The following is a 20034-nucleotide window of genomic DNA, read 5'->3' as shown; positions in this document are numbered from 1 at the left end:
GCAATAATAATAACAAAATATGGCCAATAAGCACATGAGAAAATGCTCAATATCCCTGGCCACAAAGGAAATGTAAATCTAAACAACACTGAGATTCCATCTCACTTCTTAGAATTCTAATAATAACAAATGCTGGTGGGGATGTGAGGGATAAAGGAACTCTATTACATTGTTATTGGGAATGTAAACTAGTACAACTACTCTGGAAGGTGCTTTGGGGATTCCCCAAAAAGTAAATCTGGACCTACCATATGGTCCAGTCATACCATTCTTGGACATCTACCCAGAATATTGTAAGTCAGGATTTGATGAAGACAGTGTAAAACCATGGTCATTGTTGCACTATTCACGATAGTGAATCTGGAAACAGCCCAGATGCCTTACAACAAATGAGTTGATCAAGAAAATATACACAATGGACTTTTACTCATCCATTAGAAAAATATTATGCCATTTGCAGAGAAATGGATGTATCTAGAACAAATCACGTTAAGTGAGGTAAGCCAGTCTCAGAGAAACAAACAGCACATGTTTTCTCTCATATGTAGAAGCTAACCTAAAATACAATTAGGCATGATAATATATATAGGGCTCAATGCATTTACACACAAACAAACTAACTAAAGGAGGTTATACTTAGGGGTAGAATCTAAAGGTGTAACTCCTCTGAACAACTAATGTACTATTTATCACAATGAATACCAGGAAGTAAAATATGTTCTAGTGGGTGGGCAAAAGGGGGAGCACAGGAATGGAGAAGGAAGGGTGAGCTAATGTAGTCATTACATTCAGTGTACATTATGTAAAAAAAAATGACCTACATAACTTGAGGGGTAGGGATGGGATGGGAAATGGGGGAAAATGATGACATTGAACAAGAAGCACTGGACTTATAACCTGACTTATGGAATTGAAACCCCCTAGTACAACTCCTTAACAATAATAAAAAAAGAGAATGGAATGTAATAGATAAGGCTAGAATCTGAAAAGGGAGCTTGTCATATGAGGAGATAGAACAATTTAGGAGGATGGTAGCAGTTGCAATGGACATGAAAGAATGGCTGTTCAAACTTTTTTCAAGATAAAATTGAAAAGAGTTGGCTACTAGATGAATTTGAAGAGACAACAGAAGGGAAGGTATCACATCTTTTTTAGTTTTGGAGAAACATTTTTAAAGCTAGGAAAAAGAGGTAGTTCCAGGGTAAAGATGACAGCTGTGTTAGAAAGTTAAATGTGAAGTATCAGTGAGGTATCCTGGCACAACAGCACAACTGTCAAGTAGGCAGTTAAAAACATGAGCTAGAGCTCCAAACTGTTTCAGGAATTAGTAATAAGTAGTTAAGGCTCACTTAAATATAGGTATAATAGAATCCAGCCTGTGATTTTAATGCTGAGACCATGAGGCTGGTGATTTTCCTCATACTCAGCATTACAATAGTTCTATTGGGAAAAGAATGAGAGAAAAGCAACTAGAGAATCAGGAGAACTAGGATATTAAAAGTGCAATGTTACTGTTACTATAGAGAGGCTTAGAAGAGGGGCTTAGAAGAGTAAGAATGGAAAGAATGGCTTTGGTGTTTGGCAGTAGTGACCTTTGAGAAAGTAGGTCAGTTATCTGCTGGAAGGTTAGAGTGTTTGTTTCTTTTGGTGCTACCACAGTTTGAACTCAGGGCCTCACAACACTTGCTATTAAGGCACTCTACTATTTGAATCATATCCTCCAGCTATTTTTTGCTGTTTAGTTGTATTTTTCAGGTAGTGTCCTGTGTTTTTGCTCAGCGTGGTGATGGTAGTATCATACCACAATTCTCCTATCTACAGCCTCTGAAGTAGCTAGGATCATTAGCATGTACCATCATGCCTGGCTTATTGAAATGGAATCTTGCTAAGTTTTTACCTGGGTTGTCACTGATCCACAAGATAGTACTAGAGGTTAAATTCAGGGCCTTGAGCTTGCCAGGTAAGTACTCTACTCCTTGAATCATGCCCCCAGCCCTTTCTGCTTTCATTGTTTAAAAAATTATCTTTCAGCATCTTTTTTTTTCTGCATTAAGGTCTGGGCTGGCTTAGACAGTGATCTAGTTTATGCTTTCCTTGTATAAGAATGAAATTGACATGTCACCATACTCAGTTTTTTATTGGTTGAGATGGGGGTTTCCTCGAGTTTCTGCCCAGGTTGGCTTCAAAGCTTGATCTGTCTATTCTACACCTCTGGAGTAACTATGATTATAGGCATGAGCCACTGTACCTGGCACTTGTATGAGATTTAAGTGAGTCTCTCTTTGAGCTAATGAATGATATACCCAGACTTCTGAAATAGCACAGATACTAAGAAAGACTCTCCATAGGAAGAAAAGGAAAGTAGTAGTGGTGGGCAGCCATTACCTTGGCCCGTTTCTTGCACAGCAGCATCACAATACTCAGGAACCCTGCCGCTGCAGCATATCCCAGAGGAGTCAGGCCACTTTCAGAAGAAGCATCCACATTGGCCCCAAACTCCAAAAGCAGGGCCACCATTTCTGTATAACCAAGATGAGACTGGACACACAGGATTGGGGCATTATTTAAAACCTCTGTCCGGTAATTAATATTAGCACCTCCCAAAATCAACAGTCGGCTGACCTAGAAATAAGCAAATAGAAATAACAATCAAACATCAGTCATATCCTTTATTAAATTGTCTGCGATCTACATTTCATAGCTATGTTACTTTACATTATTCATTTGTTCTTTTTTTAATCCTTATTTTTAAAAAAGAATGTAGCCAGGAGCTGGTGGCTCATGCCTGTACTCCTAGCTACTCAAGAACTGAGATCTGAGGATCTTGGTTTGAAACCAGCCCAGGCAGGAAAGTCCATGAAAATCTTATCTTCAATTAAATCTGGAAGTTGTGCTGTGGTTCAAGTGGTAGAGTACTAGCCTTGAGCAAAAGGAGGTCAAGGACAGTACCCAGGCCCAGAGTTCAAGCCTCAGGACTGGCAAAAAAATAAAAAAATAAAAAAAATAGTAAAATGTCTCCTATAAACTGCTCATGATCTAGAGTGAATGCTATGTGTACCATAGTATTAAACACTAGCTTTATTCTCCAGTGAACTCTTAGTTGAAAAAGCTCCTCTCCCGGGGGTTGGGAAGGTGGCTCAGTGGTAGAGTGCTTGTCTTGCATGCCTGAGGCCCTGGGTTCGATTCCTCAGCACCACATAAGCAAAAAGAAAAAAGCCGGAAGTGGTGCTGTGGCTCAAGTGGTAGAGTGCTAGACTTGAGCTGAAGAGCTGAGGGACAGCGCCCAGGCCCAGAGTTCAGATGCTCCCCCCCCCCAAAAAAAAAGCTCCTCTCCCAAAAGACTACAAGCTTCTAGAGCCAGCAGCATCTACATCATATGTCAGAGTCAGCTTATAGAAAGAAGGAGGACAGTAGGTCACTCTTTAATTTACTGAATAAAATGTATCAATTTAAAATACATTGTCAATAAAAGGCTAATAGGAGATAGCCTAAGGTAAATTAGAGGTTAACTAAATAGTCACTTGATGTCCTTCTAATTTTATTCTTTCACAGATAATTCTTTATTTGTAATTCCTTTGTATTTACCTTTATATTTGGAGTGTAGAGATTTCGTAAAGATGCCAATGCCATAGAAAGACCTTCTGTGCTATAGGAGATCCAGAGACCTTGGAGAATGGAAGATGATACACCAACTTTTTTACTCAAACCCTGAAAAAGGAGTGCAAAACAATTAAATTTTTAGCTTAGATAAAAAATATCATCAGTAGTAAGTTGATGGCATCTATATTTTTGATATCAATGCGTTAGAGCATATCTTCCTATCTTCTTGCCAGCAAAGCCCATCCACTGATGGGGACAAATACTAATAATTTAGGACAAGGTAACTTAAATTGTCTCTAACATTTTTCAGATCTTCACATCTTAATGAATCCATCTAACATCTTTCTTTTCTGCTATACTGCTTTTCTGTACCTTTTAGTCTCCTTGAATACGTTCTTTAAATTCAAGTAAATATACACTGTAGCAGAGGTAATGTGGTGTGACTGTTGATCATTATTTCATTTTTTCCTAAGCATTTGGAAAAATTACATTTCTTAGTTTCCTTTATTTAAATGGGTAATATGAATTCTGGTTGATAAAATTTGGATACAAGTAATACATTGCCCTCCCAAAGCTCTTATGTATTTCCATAGTCTGTTCCTCCTTCCTTTCTTTCATTCATTTCTTCCTCCTTCCCTCTTCTCTATGTTCTCTTTGTCTTTTTAAGACAGGGTCCTTTCTTTTAAACATTATTTTAAATAGATGTATGGGGGCATTCAACTTAACATGTCCATTTATAATGCACCTTGATTAGAGTTCCCCTTCTAGCAATTCTCCCTCTCTCCATCTATTCATTTTCCTACTGGGTGCATTGTTTTCTAGTTCCACTTTCTGTATGTACATTGAATCTTGTGATTGTATTCATATGCCACTCACCTTTCCATTCAGTCCCACCTTCCATTAGCCTCCTTGTCTCCAACCCCTAGTTAAGACATGTTACCACTTCTTCCTGATACTCATTTTGTTAACCTGTTTATTGTTCAGTAAGGAAATACCCTCATTCTTGAATATACTTTAGTTAGTTTGATTGTTTCTGTATATATATGATCCTGTTTTATGATTCATGTTTTAGGTCAAAGTTCTACTTATGAAAGAAAACATGTACCTTTCTATGTAGCCTAGGGTGGGCTCAAACTTGAGATGCCCTTCTGATTTTATTAGAAGATTAAGGTGTATGCAACACACCTGACTCTGTGCATTTTGTTTTTCTTGATTGTAGGTCAGATGCAGAAGTACTAATGGATTCTGAGGTCCAAGATGATTTCAGAACACTATATAGAAGTTACTTTCCTAGTAATCTGCAGCAGATTGCAGTAAAAGCAGGAAATAAATCTTCATTATGTTAAGCCATTGAGACTCTGCAGGTTTGTTATAGCAGCTAGAATTCTTCACCCTGCTTAATAGCCCTAAAACAATCATATCTAATCATCCTTAGGAATAAAAACAAAATAAACCTCCTTAGGAATAAAAACAAAATAAACCTGATTTTCCATCAGTAACCAAACTTCTCCTAGTAGAACTGGCACAGGTCTCACTGCTAGTGGTTAAAAAGCCCTTTCACATGAACTTTTTCAAAGGAAATTAGAATAATTTGCCATTTAAATTGCCTGATGGCCAGTAGACACTCTTCAATAATCATTTTAATCTTCTGCCAAAATCTGAGTTGAGAGAGTTAAAACAGGAAATCTTGAGGGTAGGAAGTATTAACAGCAAAGTTTGAGACTTAAGTAGATCTGGGAAGGTATAGCTGCTTGCTTTGTTCCTGGGAATGAAGAATATTTTTGCCTGCAATACACCTATGTATATCCAAATCAGCAAGGTATATTTGTCATATTAGACAAAGGGCACTCACATAGAAGAAATACTTATTTATGAGTTGTCTAATAAAACTCAAGTCATGTCCTTTCTACAAATGGCCTAAGATCCCTAAGTAAATTAAGAAAAGATTTCCTAAAGAGGGAATTCTCACACTAGGGAGAAGGCTAAAAGACAACTGCTATTATGGAAAGGCCAAATATATGAACATTATGAAAAGGTTTTCCAGACAGGTATATTTTTTTCCCCTAGAAAGTATTTGGATGCAACCAAGAATTAAACTTTCAGATTAAAAAAATTCTTTTCAGGAAGGCATGGTAATGAAAAACTGAGGTAGGAGGATCAAGAGTGTAAAGTCAGTCTAGGCTCAGTAGGAAGAACCTGTCTCATAAACCCAAAAACCAACAAACTAAAAATTTTATTTCTAAGAAAATTTCAAGGTAGGCCCTTTTCCTATCCCTGATTTCTACACTTGAACATCAGCTCTAGTATTGAGGGAAAGGTGGTTCAAACACATCTAATTCTAAAAATCATTTCCTAAGTTGGCATTAAAAAAAGGCTTCAAATTTAAGTTTTTGAAATTATACAACCTCAGTTTGTTATAAAAATAAACATTATAGTATTAAATATAAAAGTAAATTGGGCACTGAGGGCTGAGGCTTGCTGGAATATTGTAGTCTGAAGCCAGACAGAAAAGTCTATGAAACTTGTCTCTAAAAGCAGGGCTGAAATTGGATGCTGGCGGCTAATATGTGTAACCAATCTGGATCCTCAGGAGGCAGAGATGTGAGGATCAAGGTTTGAAGCTTGTTCAGATTCTTAACTCCAGTTAACCACCAAAAAGTAGGGGTGCAACTCAAATGATAAGTGTTTGCCTAGCAAACACAAGGCCCTGAGTTCAAGCCCTAGTACTACAACAAACTAAAAAAATAAAACATATTTTAATATCACGAATGCACTTAAAATTAAGGAGTTAATGATAAAATTATTCAAATTATTCAAATTTATTTGACAATCTCAAGAAAGTAAAAAAGAAATGTTTGGTTTGAAATGGGATCCATGTAAGGTTCATATATTACTGGATGAAAAACATCTAAAAATTTAAAGGAACAATTCATTTTGTGTTCATTTTTGTACAAAATGTTGTGGATATATTCTATACCAACATGCAGGCTTTTCACATCCAAGGGAGAGAGCTGCCTATTAAATGGATATATCATGGTAAGTCAGCACCCTAGAAATGGATATTTAGGTAGTTCTGCCCCTATGCAACTATTATTATTACATTTCAATGATCACCCTCCTACATATACCATTATGCACTAGTGAGAATATATCTGTATGATATGCCTTTGAAGGCCTTTCAATATACTTTTTCTGCCTTTGACACAGTTTAAGACAGACATGGCTTTTTCAAAGTAATCATCTGTGTATAAACATCCCCAACGTGAAACCCAAAGCTTGACAAAATGAGAAAGAATAAGCTAATTACTACTCATCCTCTTGTTTTATCCTGTATTAATTACAAATGATGGACAGGAGGGTGAGCCCAAACAGCTGGGCCAAATCTTGACTGAACAGGCAGGCCACTGGGTTCCTAGAAACACATGTCACTGGGAGGCTAAAACAATCTAGTTGCAACCCCTCACAACATCAAGGAAATCATTGCTTTTTCATCATCCTCCAGTATTTTTAAAAGGCTACCATTGTCCTCCTGTCTTGAAGAAGTTGAAAGTTGAACTCACTAGAATACCCAGTTAGGCATTAAGATCTGGGTGAAAAACAACACTTTCTGACTGTTATTATTACTTCAGAATCTCTTTTAATTAGTGCTAATAACAGAGATGTTGATTGCAAAGTCTCTCATTTGCTAATCAGTTAATATGCAAACACATTAAAAGCAAACCTATCACTAAGTCATTATGATTGTTTATTTTGACATATTAGATAAAATATTTATGATTCTTTTTTGAAGGGATTCTAAATGATACTCAGTTAAGAGTTGGGCCAGGCACTGGTGGCTCACACCTGTAATCCTAGCTACTCAGGAGGCTAAGATCTGAGGATCATGGTTCAAAGACAGCTCAGGCAGGAGTTTGTGAGACTCTTATTTCCAATTAACCACCAGAAAACTGGAAGTGGCACTGTGGTTCAAGTGGTAGAGTGCTCACCTTGAGCTGAAGAGCTGAGCAACAGAGCCCAGGCCCATGACCGACACACACACACCCAAAAGGAGTGGGGATGTAGATAAACTAGGTTCTAAAGCTCATTTTGATCCTAGAAGACCAGATAATCTAGCTCTGATTCTCACTTTGGGTCTCTATCTCTTAATTTAGAATATGTGTGGGTCTCACCAAATCCTTCCGAGGAACAATATACTATATTGTCCAATTTAAAAAAATAACACAAAGAAATAGCTGTAATTTTTGTTTTTTTGCTAGCACTGGGGCTTGAACTCTGGGCCTAGGCCCTGTCTCTGGGATACTTTTATGTAAGGCTAGCACTCTACCACTTGAGACACAGCTCCACTTCCCTCTTTTTCTGTGATTAATAGGAGATAAAAATCTCAAGGACTTTTCCGCCCAGTCTGCCTTTGAACCATGAGCCTCAGGTCTCAGCCTCTTGAATAGTTAGGATTACAGGTATGAGTCATCAGTGCCCAGTGGAAATATCCATAATAGAGAAAACTTTCTTTTTTTCAATTGTTGCTATAGCGGTGATATACAGAGAGGTTATTGTTTCATAAAGAGAAAACTTTTACAAGTGGAAAACATGCTTATAGGTATGATGGTGGAAAAAGGGAATTTATTCAGGATCTCCTATGTATAAAGTTCTGTACTCAGGCATTTTCATATGTTAGCTCCTTTAATTTAATCTAATCTCCACTACAGCCTTATAAGATAGAATTTATAACTACTATTTATTTTCTTGAGACAGGATCTCATTCAGTAGCAAAGGCTGCCCTCTAATTTGAGATGCTCCTTCCTCAGCCTTCCTAGTGTTAAGATTATAGGCATCTATTTTTATATTAGGAGAAACAACCAAGAAGGTTAAGTAATTCTCTCAAAGTCATATAACTACTGGATATGAAATTAGATGCCAGGCTTTATTATTTGTTATTTGTTTTTATTTTTATTTTTAGCCTCCAAAGTTCATGGTCTTTTGATTATACCAAGATTTTTAAAAGGTAGACACTATCTGATTCAAGATTTCCCTTCTGAATTCTCAACTGGAAAAGTGGCAGTTAGAATACACAAAAAGCTGATTGCTTACTTACCCTTTTACTTCTAGCTCCAAACCATTCTCCATTCTTGGCCCTCTTCTCCAAAACAGTTTTACCCTGGACAATCTCATCTACTCCTATGACTTTACTTTTATGATTTTAACTAAGCATTATGCTTATTTTGCAATTGTGAAATTTAAAATAAAAGTGTCTATTCAAGAGGATGTTGAATATTATGCAGGATTCATTAAATATTTTCACTTAATCCACAGAATTATTAATAACATCATCTTATAGAACGATAATGCTAGATCAGTGCTTATTAAAGTTAGATGGCAGTTATCCTTTGGCTCAAAGTCTGTGGTATCAGAAGGAGTTCAGAACATGGTACATTTATTTTTTTTTGAAAGATGTAACAGCTCATCCTTCTTGCTTAGGGAATATGGGTTTAGATTTTGTTTTTTTGTGTGTAAGTTGACTGTGTTTTCCATGTGATTCTCAGAACAGTTTTAGTTCATTTATGTATTTTTAAATTAAAAATTTTAAATTAAAAATGAATTTTTAATCAGAAAGGCTAAGATACTTAGTGAAAAGCTGTCATAGTTTTTGCTCAAGAGGACTTGGATGGAATGCTACTTTTGCTAATGCAAGATCTAAGCATTTTCACAAACATGCATACTAGGGACAACTAGGAGAAGATATACAAAAAATTTAAAGCATTCATTTTGAAGGTATGGGAAGGCTAAAAATTAGAGAATTACTGGTTCAGGATTTAAGACAGAATGGAGCCTAAGGGCAGCATTTAAGGAGTAAATGGTCAGAATACTGTAAAAATCCCCCTATGACTAGACTCAAACTAGTAAAAACACCCTGCAATATAAACTAGATTAAACTACCCTATTTCTGGCCATAATCCAAAAACATCTTGTTCCTTTTCCTGGATTATAAAAAGACTAAATGGTAATTAGAGGATTATAAAAATTTTAAATGCTCAATAACATGGGTCATTAGGGAAATGCAAATCAAAAATCACATCGATATCCCACTTCACATTTACTAAAATGGCTAAAAACAAAAGACAGATCATGTCTAACAAGTACTTGTGAAGACATGAAGAAAATGAAATCCTTTTTTTTTTTTTTTTAAAGCATGTTCTCTATCACTGACTATAACCCAGTATGAAGAAATCAGAACCCTCATACCACTGGTAGAACTGTAAAATGGTTTGGAGACTAGCAATTCCCAAAGACTTAAATATAGCTACTATATGAACTAGCAGTTTCATTTTTTTTGTGTGTGTGTGTCCGGTCATGGGGCCTGAACTCTGAGCCTGGGCACTGTTCCTCAGCTCTTCAGCTCAAGTCTAGCACTCTACCACTTGAGCCACAGTGCCACTTCTGGCTTTTTCTGTTTATGTGGTACTGAGGAATCGAACTCAGGGCTTCATGCATGCTAGTCAAGCACTCTACCACTAAAGCATTCCCAGCCCTCATAATTTTTTTTAAAAAGAGATGATTTGAATGATGTTATCTTGCTGTGTTGCTTTGCTTTGTCTGTACTTCTGGATTCAAAGGATCCTCCTGCTTCAGCTTCCTGAGTACTGACACTCTAGTGCTGGGCTTCCAGGCACATTCTACTCCATCAAGCACAACTATTAATTATAGACAAGTATACACAAAAGAACTGAAGTCTGCCTCCACAAACTTGTTGGTGGAGAAACACTGTCCACCACACCTACCATTATCAGTGTACTATATGCCACTGAGTTGTGAACACACTACCACTTTAAATAGCTAATTTAATTTTTACAAAGGAAAAATCAATGTGCTGATGTTCATAGCAGATTATTCACAACAATCCAAAGTAGAAACAACTCAAAGGTCTAACTATGAATTGGTAAACAAAATATGGTACACCCACATAATGGAATGTTATTTGGCAATTTAAAGGAATACATTATTGATAGATACTATTGTATTAATAAACTCTTAAAACATTACGCTATGTCAAAAAAGCCAGGCACAGGAGACTGCATATTATGATTCTAGTTTTCTGAAATATCCAGAGAGTCAAATAAGGAGAAACAGAAAATGGAGGGATGGAGTCCGAGAGGAATGAGCAAGCAGAGTGGTTGTGTGGTCACATCTTGGGGACTGGTAGCTTTTGCAGCATGGCTGACCAACTGACTGAAGAGCAGAAGGCAGAATTCAAAGAAGCTTTTTCACTATTTGACAAGAATGGTGATGGAACTATAATAACAAAGGAACTGAGAACTGAAATGAGGTCTCTTGAGCAGAATCCCACAGAAGCAGTATTACAGGACATGATTAATGAAGTAGAAGCTGATGTTAATGGCACAAGTGACTTCCCTGAATTTTTGACAATGATGGCAAGAAAACTGAAAGACACTGGCAGTGAAGAAGAAATTAGAGACGCATTCTGTGTGTTTGATAAGGATAGCAATGGTTATATTAGTGCAGCAGAGCTTTGCCATGTGATGACAAACCTGGGGGAGAAGTTAACAGATGAAGAAGTTGATGAAATGATCAGGGAAGCAGATATTGATGGTGATGGTCAAGTAAACTATGAAGAGTTTGTACAAATGATGACAGCAAAGTGAAGATATTGTACAGAATGTGTTAAATTTCTTGTACAAAATTGTTTATTTGTCTTTTCTTTGTAACTTATCTGTAAAAGGTCTCTCCTACTGTCAAAAAATGCATGTATAGTAATTAGGATTTCATTCCTCCATGTTATCTTCCCTTCCCTTACTGTCATTGTCCTGAAACCTTATTTTAGAAAACTGATCAAGTAATATGTTATATGTGGCTTACTTTGGATATATTTAAGCCCTTCTGCACATCTAAACTTAGATGGAGTTGGTCAAATGAGGGAACATATGGGTTATGCCTTTTTTAAGTAGTTTTCTTTTAGGAACTGTCAGCATGTTGTTGTTGAAGTGTGGAGTTGTAACTCTGTGTGGACTATGGAGAGATAACAATATGTACTTAAAAGTTGCACTATTGCAAAATGGGTATATTATCCAGGTACTTGTACACTATTTTTTTGTACTGCTGGTCTTATACCAAAAACATTTTCTTTTATTGTTACTTGCTTTTTAAACTTTGTTTTAGCCACTTAAAGAAAATCTGCTTATGGCACAATTTGACTCAATCCATTCCAAGTTGTATATTTGTTTTCCAATAAAAATTACAATTTACTGAAAAAAAGAGAAAATGGTGGGATGACTACACAAATGGGCATATGGAGCTGTGTACAAGTGGCTTACAACTGTAATCTTTGCTACTTGGGAAGCAGAGATCTGAAGAATTATGGTTTGAGTCCCACCCAGGAAAAAATGTTTGTGAGACCTCATCTTAACAATATCTAGGTGTGGTAGAGTCTGCCTTGTATCCCAGCTATGGGGAAGCTGATTGAAAGTATTGTGGTTCCAGACAAGTCAAGCCTCCCTCTCCCCAAACCCCTGCCGCCTGTGCCCCCTAAAAAAGAAGAGAGGAAAAAAGAAAAAGAGTTCATGAGACCCCATCTCAACAGAAAAAGTTATGGCATGTGCCTGTCACCCCAGGTGCTCTATGAAGTTTAAATTGGAGGAATGTTGTCTGAGCTGGCTAGCGCATAAAACAAATCATATCTCAAAAATAACCAGAGCAAAAAGGGCTGGAGGTGTGGTTCAAGCAGTATAGTATGTGCCTAACAAGCATAAATCTGAGTTTAAGTCCCAAAACTACAACCATGACAAAATAAAATGGAGGAAATGTAACTGATACTGGTGATAGTGGCACAACTGTAAATAGACTAAAGATAATTGATTGGCACATCTAAAACAGACAGTTTTTTTTTTTGTTGGTTGTGGGGCTTGAACTCAGGGCCTGGGCACTGTCCCTCAGCTCTTTAGCTCAAGACTAGTGTTCTACTGTTTGAGCCAGAGTGCTTCTTCTGGTTTTCTGGTGGTTAACTGGAGATAAGAGTCTCATGGACTTTCCTGCCTGTGTTGTCTTTGAACCATGATCCTCAGATCTCAGCCTCCTAAGTAGCTAGGATTACAGGTGTAAGCCACCAGTGCCCAGCTAAAACTGATGGACTTTTTTTTATTGTGAAAATACTGTACAGAGGGGTTACAATTACATGGGCAAGATAATGAGTACATTTCTTATCAAGCATTGTAGCCTGAAACTGATGGACTTTTTGTGGTAAAGTTAAACTTCAATAAAACTGTAAATATAAAAACAAAAAGAATTAAAAGAACTCCACAGCAAGCAAACTATTTATTAATGACACATAAGTAATTTTCATAAACAAAGATAAAGTAACTTAAAATTGGAAAGAAATGTAAGTTAGACTGTATGGCACTAACGATTAGATCTAAGTTTAATTGATTTAAACTATAACATCTGTCTTTGCCTTTTCATCACCCTTGGCTGATGGAGACTAAGAATTCCAGTCCAGGAGAACCTAAGTCCTATCAACAAAGGGCACTCTGCATTTATAGGACCCTGTTATTGTAGTACTAGGAAAAGGACAGTCCAAGGCTTTATTCTTCAGCTTGCAGTCATGTCATCACCATATGCTGTACACCAGATATTTATGGCCTACATCACACATGGAGCCAGTCTTATCTCAGGCAACCATGTTGTCTGCATCAATATAAGAAAAAAATGTGGTAATTGGTGCATATGGCTTAAATGTAGGTGTTCATGTACTGAATAAAGTCACACTTGGCCAGACAAAGCTTTGTTATTTGTATTAGTGTAGTGTTTTTTTTTTAAATGGGAAATGAAGGCTGGCATCAACTTCATCTTTGCATCTGATCTTGGGCAGATGGTGATGCTAAAAGATTAATATATAAGTTAGTTTCCCTTCTTTTTTTTTTTTTTTTTTGGTAGGTCGTGGGTCTTGAACTCTGGGTCTAGGAACTGTCCCTCAGCTCTTCAGCTCAAGGCTAGTGCTGCTCTACCACTTGAGCCACAGTGTCACTTCCAGTTTTCTGGTGGTTAATTGGAGATAAGAGTCTCATGGGCTTTCTTGCCCAGGCTGGCTTTGAACTGTGATCCTCAGATCTCAGCCTCCTGGGTAGCTAGGATTACAGGTGTGAGCCACTGGCCCCCAGCTAGTTAGTTTCCCTTCTAACTGAAGGATAATGAGTTTAGAGTTTATGATAACAGTAGACATTTTTCAGTCAGTTTGAAATTAGAATGAGCTACTTTGTGTTTTAGTGCTATTCTGCTCCCACAAAGTAAGGTCATTGAATTAGATCATTTTTGGTCCAGTAATTTGTTAGAAAGTGCAGAATAACTATATGCTCTCCTCTGGTGCTCTAGTTCTTCCTTACAAATGTTGAGAGAAGATGTAAATGCCATACAGTTCTTAGTAGTTTTGAAATGGCTAGGGGGAAACTGGGATTGTAATTGAGAGAGATTGGGGAGACAGCTTCAAAAAAGGTTCCTGTTAGCTTCAAATAAATAGTCTAAAATCATAGCACCCGAGGAATCTGTGTGTTGTGGTACATGCTTGTACTCACAAAGCATCTTTGAAGGTGAGGTAGAAAAGACAATGAACTCAAGGCGAGGATAATCAACATAGAAAACTGTCTCCAAAAAAAGCAATCATATGAAAATTAAGAGACTATGCTCATTAATCTTTTAAGACACTGTGAAGGAAGACATGCAAACCGTTACAACATGATTGTCCTCAGGAGATGACAGTTCATGTATGGAGCACGCATGTGCCTTATATAAATAATATTGCATAAACATTTCCTAGAAAGACTAGGGATCTATTAAACCCAGGGAAGGCTAATGCAAATACCATGCTAACTTATTTAATCTTTTTCCAAAGGAGGCATTTAACCTTTCTGTAGGACAAGGTAAGTTCTTTTCTAAAGGTTAAGGGATGAACAGGCCATATACTTTAAGAGATGAACAAATTGCCACAAAATAATTTCAGAAAGCAGGAACCACACTGAAATAACAGGAATTTCATTTTATACACATAGTGTTAAGTAAAGTCTGCTAGGGATGCAAAGAGGAAGGCTCCCATTCCCCTAATTACCTTAAAGATGTGAGCTTTGAGGATATGATGTCCCAGTTCAATAGTCTGTTGTCGATTTAGTTTTCCCTCTTGGCGGGAAAACCAGAAGGCAAGTAATGTGTGACCACTCCTGAAAAGAAAGAGTTTCAATTTAGAAATTTTAATGCCACAATTCTGCTTTGGGTGAGGTACTGTACAGGTCCAGCCAGATCTCCAACAAAATTATATATCATTCAATCAGTATCTAGGGAAAGGTTCTTGCTACTGGGCAAATAATGGGTATTGAAAAGTTCCTATCTTTTATCAGTCCTTCATCTGAGTCACATATATATTATTTCTAGTTGGCTTATAACCATCCCCACATAGATGACATTTAATGATTTCCATTTCCTATCTCTGTCAGCAATTCTTGTTTCACCAATACTTAAATGTCAGTGCTTCTCAGGCTCTCTGCATTGGTCTCTCCTATTCTGTCCTTTCACTGGATTAAGCCATTCCTTCTGAGCCTGTATCAGCATCTAGTCTTTTTATTTATTTTTTCTCTATCTAGACCTCTATTCCAAGCCTTAGAATAGTATCTATCAGTCTGCTAGATTTTTCCATTTGGAAGTCCCATAGTACCAACATGTCCAGATTGGATTGATACTTTCTTCCCCAAATGAAGTCTCTGATCACCCTCTATGGACCACCTACCTTCCTCCAGCTGAGCACAGTGGAGCACACTATTTTTTCTTTTTTAATTTAATTTTTTATTGTGAAAATACTGTACAGAAGGGTTACAATTACATGAGCAAGGTAATAGTACATTTCTTATCAAGCATTGTTGCCTCCTCCTTTGTTTCCCCTTAACATCCCATCCCATCCCCCCTCCACCCCTCAAGCACTATTTTTGATGCCACTAGTATAGATTGCATATGCTTCAAGTATAGTATTTATCATACTGTCATATGCTTCTCCTCTACTAGTCTCAGTTTCCTGATGATATCTATTCTCCCATATCTCCTTGCCAACAGAGAAAGTTCTTTATTTCTGTCTCTGAATATTGTCTTATCTGTCCATGATGGATGAAACTACTTCTTTTCCCTTTAAACCATAGAGTCAGCTGGACTGTGGACAAAACCAAAAGGAGGGCCAGCCTAACAGAAGAACTACAGAAAAATAGAGCTTGAGCTTTGACCGCATAGCATTTAATTTTGGATTTTTACCCTAATTTTGGATTTCTCATGATATGAACTAATACATTTCTATATGTTTAAAACATTTGAGGGGCTGGGAAGGTGGCTCAGTGGTAGAGCACTTGCCTTGCATGCTCGAGGCCCTGGGTTCGATTCCTCAGCACCACATAAGAAAAAAGCCAGAGGGCTGGGAAGGTGGCTCAGTGGTAGAGAGCTTGCCTTGCAATGCATGTGGCCCTGGGTTCGATTCCTCAGCACCACATAAGCAAAAAGAAAAAAGCCAGAAGTGGTGCTGTGGCTCAAGTGGTAGAGTGCTAGCCTTGAGCTGAAGAGCTGAGGGACAGTGCCCAGGCCCAGAGTTCAGGCCCCACGACCGGACCCCAAAAAAACAAACAAACAAAAAAAAACCAAACATTTGAGGGCTGGGAATGTGGCTTAGTGGTAGAGTGTCTAGCATGCATGAAGCCCTGGGTTTGATTCCTCAGTACCACATAAACACAGAAGTGGCACTGTGGCTGAAGTGGTAGAGAGCTAACCTTGAGCAAAGGAAACTCAGGACAGTGCCCAAACCCTGAGTTCAAGCCCCATGACTGGCAAAACAACAACAATAACAACAACAACATTTGAATTGGTTTTTTCCAGCTTAAAGCATCCTAATGATGTTTCTTTAAGTAATGTATTTCTTTAAGTGTTAATGGTATGTGCTTTTAAGTGTTAATGTATGTTTGTATGGAAATATATGTTTAGGGCATGTGTTTCAATTTATGAAAGAAGTCTGTATTATTTATATTCTCCATGATGCATAACAGTCCAATGTATGTAAAATGCTCAATAAATTATTTTAGAAGAAAATCTTGGGCATTAAAGAAAGGACATTAGATTATCATTGTGATGTGTCATCTTACCACTTATGCTCTAACTTTCAGAAACTGTGGACATTTAGAACTGTTTATTGACCACTAGTTTAGGGTCAGCATACTTCTTCATGTCATTAGTCACTCAAATATTCTATTCCTTTTGCTTGGAGTTCTTTTAGAAGATGGAAACAAAACAATCATCTCAGTTTCAAGTCAAATGAACATAGAAGTAGCAAGTGAATTTTGCTGATGATGCTTCCCAAAGAAGGCTTGTTTTTTTTCTTATATTGAATATTGGTTTCTTAACTAGGTTTAATATAGAGATATATACTGCAGTCTGGGAAACATTCAACTCTTTTTTTTGGGGGGGGGGTCTGGTCGTGGGGCCTGAACTCTAGGCCTGGTCGCTGTCCCTCAGCTCTTCAGCTCAAGACTAGCGCTCTACGACTTGAGCCACAGCGCCACTTCCGGCTTTTTTTCTTTTTGCTTATGTGGTGCTGAGGAATGGAACCCAGGGCCTCATGCATGCAAGGCAAGCGCTCTACCACTGAGCCACCTTCCCAGCCCCCACTCTTTTTTTTTTTTTTTTTTTTTTTTAAATTAAAGCTTCAATAAAGAACCTGAATTGGGGATAGGACAGCTCTCAATACATAGGAATCAACTCAGGAAATTTCATTTCAATAAGATTTTGGAAGGAAATTCTAAACTTTGGTTTCAAAGAATTTCTGAATTGTAATGGATACTAGGTTACTCTGTTACAACTGGATAAGATTAATCATGATGGAAAGGAAGTTATTTAGCTGGGAGAGTGTCCAGACAAGTGGGGCTGTATGCAGTCATCATTACCATTGAAAGGATTAAGCCAAGGATTGTTTTATACTCTCAACGTCTTGGAGCTGCCACTGAACTGTTATGTATCTCATGGAACCTCAGTTTTGTTGGTAGACTGTTTTAATACAGCATAGGAATATTAAGATGATACCTAGAAGCATTTATAAAGTATCTTCTTCTCAAGGCCTCAAAATTCTACCTAGTTATTAACAGTACAATTATTACAGTCTTCTGAGTATAAAAATTATTTTAAGTGACTACTTATGGCTGTACAATTATAACTAGAGTTCCTTAATATAGGACTATGCTTTATTATGTATGCTTTGGTTAATGAATTTATGCCTATTAGGATGATTATGGTAAAAATAGCTTGTTCTTGACATAAGTTTTTATTTACACACAAAGTAACTGCTCTTTTGTTCTAACTTTACTATCAAAACGAAGGAATTCTAAGATGTTTACATTTCTCCAGTATGTATCTTTACCTAGAGATGACAATGCTATTTTTGCTGTCACTGATGAGACATGGGAGAAAGAACAAGCAATACAGGTCCTGGTAATGCTCACCTGTAATCTCAGCACTAGGGAGCTGAGGGCAGCCTGGGTTATATAGCAAGACTCAAGTCTATGTGTGTGTGTGTATGTGTGTGTGTGCATACCAGTATTGGGTTTGGACTCAAGGCCTTACACTCTCACTTAGTTTTTCTACTCAAGACTAGAGATCCTTAGGTCTCAGCTGTTATCTTAGCTCTGTGGAAAAGGTAAATTAGGCTGACCTAGACAAAAACTGAGAGCCTATTTGAAAAATAACAAAAGCCAATGCTGGGTTATGGCTCAATTGGTATGGTGCTTGCTGAGTAAGGACAATGCCTTTAGTTTAAATACCAGAATTGCCCTGGGTTTGGAGCAAGGACAATGAAAAAATTTGGTTCTAATCAGCTCATTGTACTCAAAGCTTGTGGTATTCAAGAAACAATAGCAATTTACATTGTATGCTACCATTTCCATTTGTACCTTAGTTTTTTGATAAAAATGGTACCAGTTGCTAAAGTCTAAATATATTATAATATACTTGTGTATACTTGTTTCTAGTTCTGTGATCATTTGCTTACCCTAAACATAATCTTTTTTTGAATCCTAGCTTACCATTCTTTTTTGTTGTGGAGTTCAATGTGAACGGCTTTTTAGTTTTAAAGACCACTGAGAGTTCCTTTACAGTTTCCTATTGTACAAACAGGGCTAATGTACAAATGCAGCTCTAAGAAGAAAAATGTACACAAATGAAAAGAGAGTAGAAAGATGAAATTCTTTCTACTTCTCCTCAAAGATTTGAGCCATAAAGCCAGTATGTTTTTGTTGCTGATGATTAGTTTCTTTTTCTTTTTGTTTTTTTTAATATAATTTTATTGTTATTATTAAAGTGTTGTACAGAAGGGTTACCATTTTGTAAGTAATGAGGAAAATAAACATTTTCCTTTTGGACAATGTCACCCCTTTCTTCACTTTCCCCTTCCTGGCCCTGCCCCCATGTTACATAGTTCATTTTCCACAGAACATATTCTGAATAGCACAACTGCATTTGTTTACACTTCTTCCTTCCCTTCCTGCCCTCCAAAAAGAAAAAAACCCCAAAGCAAAAACAAGTGCCACCACTACCAAAAACCCATGATTCTATGATTCTATTTTTTGGAATTTGTTTTGATAGACACTATATATATATACATACATATATATATATATATATATATATATATATATATATTTTTTTTTTTTTTGCCAGTCCTGGGGTTTGATCTCAGGGCCTGAGCACTGTCCCTGATCTTTTTTGCTCAACGCTAACACTCTACCACTTGAGCTACAGTGTCACTTCTGACCTTTTCTGTGTATATGGTACTGAGGAATTGAACCCAGGGCTTCATGTATGTAGGCAAGCACTCTACCACTAAGCCACATTCACAGCCCTGATAAACAGTATTTTAAATATTCAGAGGAGTTATACCTTAGGGTTCTTCCCTGAAGGGTTTCTCCTTTAGTCTGTGTTATTATGTCTAGTACTATTTTAGATCTAGCTTCTACATATGAGAGAAAACATGCTCTGTTTGTCAATCTGAGCTTGGCTCACCTCACTTAACATGATTTGTTTTAGGTCCATTCATTTCTGTGCAAATGACATAATCTTATTCTTTTTAATCGATGAGCAAAATTCAATTTTGTATATGTACCACATTTTATTGATCTACTTATCTATTGCTGGGTTGTTTCCATAACTTGCCTAGCCTACCATCCTTTAACAGCATTTTTTCTTAATTAAAACCCTTATCTTTAAGTAACTTCAAAGGGCTTTCAATTAAGCATGTCAGTTTGTAAGTATAATGCAACTTGCACAGTGTCACCTCTTTTACAGTTCTTGTCTTCTCTCCCAACCCTACTCATCCTCTCAATTTACTTGACTCAATTTTCACATCTGTACACTGAGGATTATGAC

The 20034-nt window shown here is 37.1% G+C and overlaps 2 protein-coding genes across 9 annotated transcripts in view; one reads left to right on the top strand and one right to left on the bottom strand.

Moving 5' to 3' along the window:
* Tanc2 (tetratricopeptide repeat, ankyrin repeat and coiled-coil containing 2) overlaps positions 1 to 20034 on the bottom strand; it is a 282394-nt gene that overhangs the window by 37052 nt on the left and 225308 nt on the right. For all 8 annotated transcript variants that reach the window (XM_070027717.1, XM_070027718.1, XM_070027719.1 and 5 more), the window contains 3 exons: positions 14708 to 14816; positions 3586 to 3708; positions 2386 to 2622 (listed from right to left, as the gene is read on the bottom strand). In XM_070027717.1, the coding sequence (XP_069883818.1) occupies positions 2386 to 2622; positions 3586 to 3708; positions 14708 to 14816 (469 nt within the window). The remainder of the gene's footprint in view (positions 1 to 2385; positions 2623 to 3585; positions 3709 to 14707; positions 14817 to 20034) is intronic.
* Positions 10809 to 11312, top strand: LOC138830416 (calmodulin-1-like). The gene has a single exon (XM_070026790.1). It carries the CDS (start codon positions 10809 to 10811, stop codon positions 11256 to 11258), a length of 450 nt encoding a protein of 149 aa, XP_069882891.1. The 3' UTR covers positions 11259 to 11312.

This window comes from Dipodomys merriami, unplaced genomic scaffold, assembly GCF_024711535.1.
Source record: "Dipodomys merriami isolate MVZ:Mamm:240054 unplaced genomic scaffold, mDipMer1.0.p SCAF_19, whole genome shotgun sequence".
Taxonomy (NCBI): domain Eukaryota; kingdom Metazoa; phylum Chordata; class Mammalia; order Rodentia; family Heteromyidae; genus Dipodomys; species Dipodomys merriami.
Note: the sequence above shows the minus strand (reverse complement) of the source record. Positions and strands in the feature narration are given on the sequence as shown.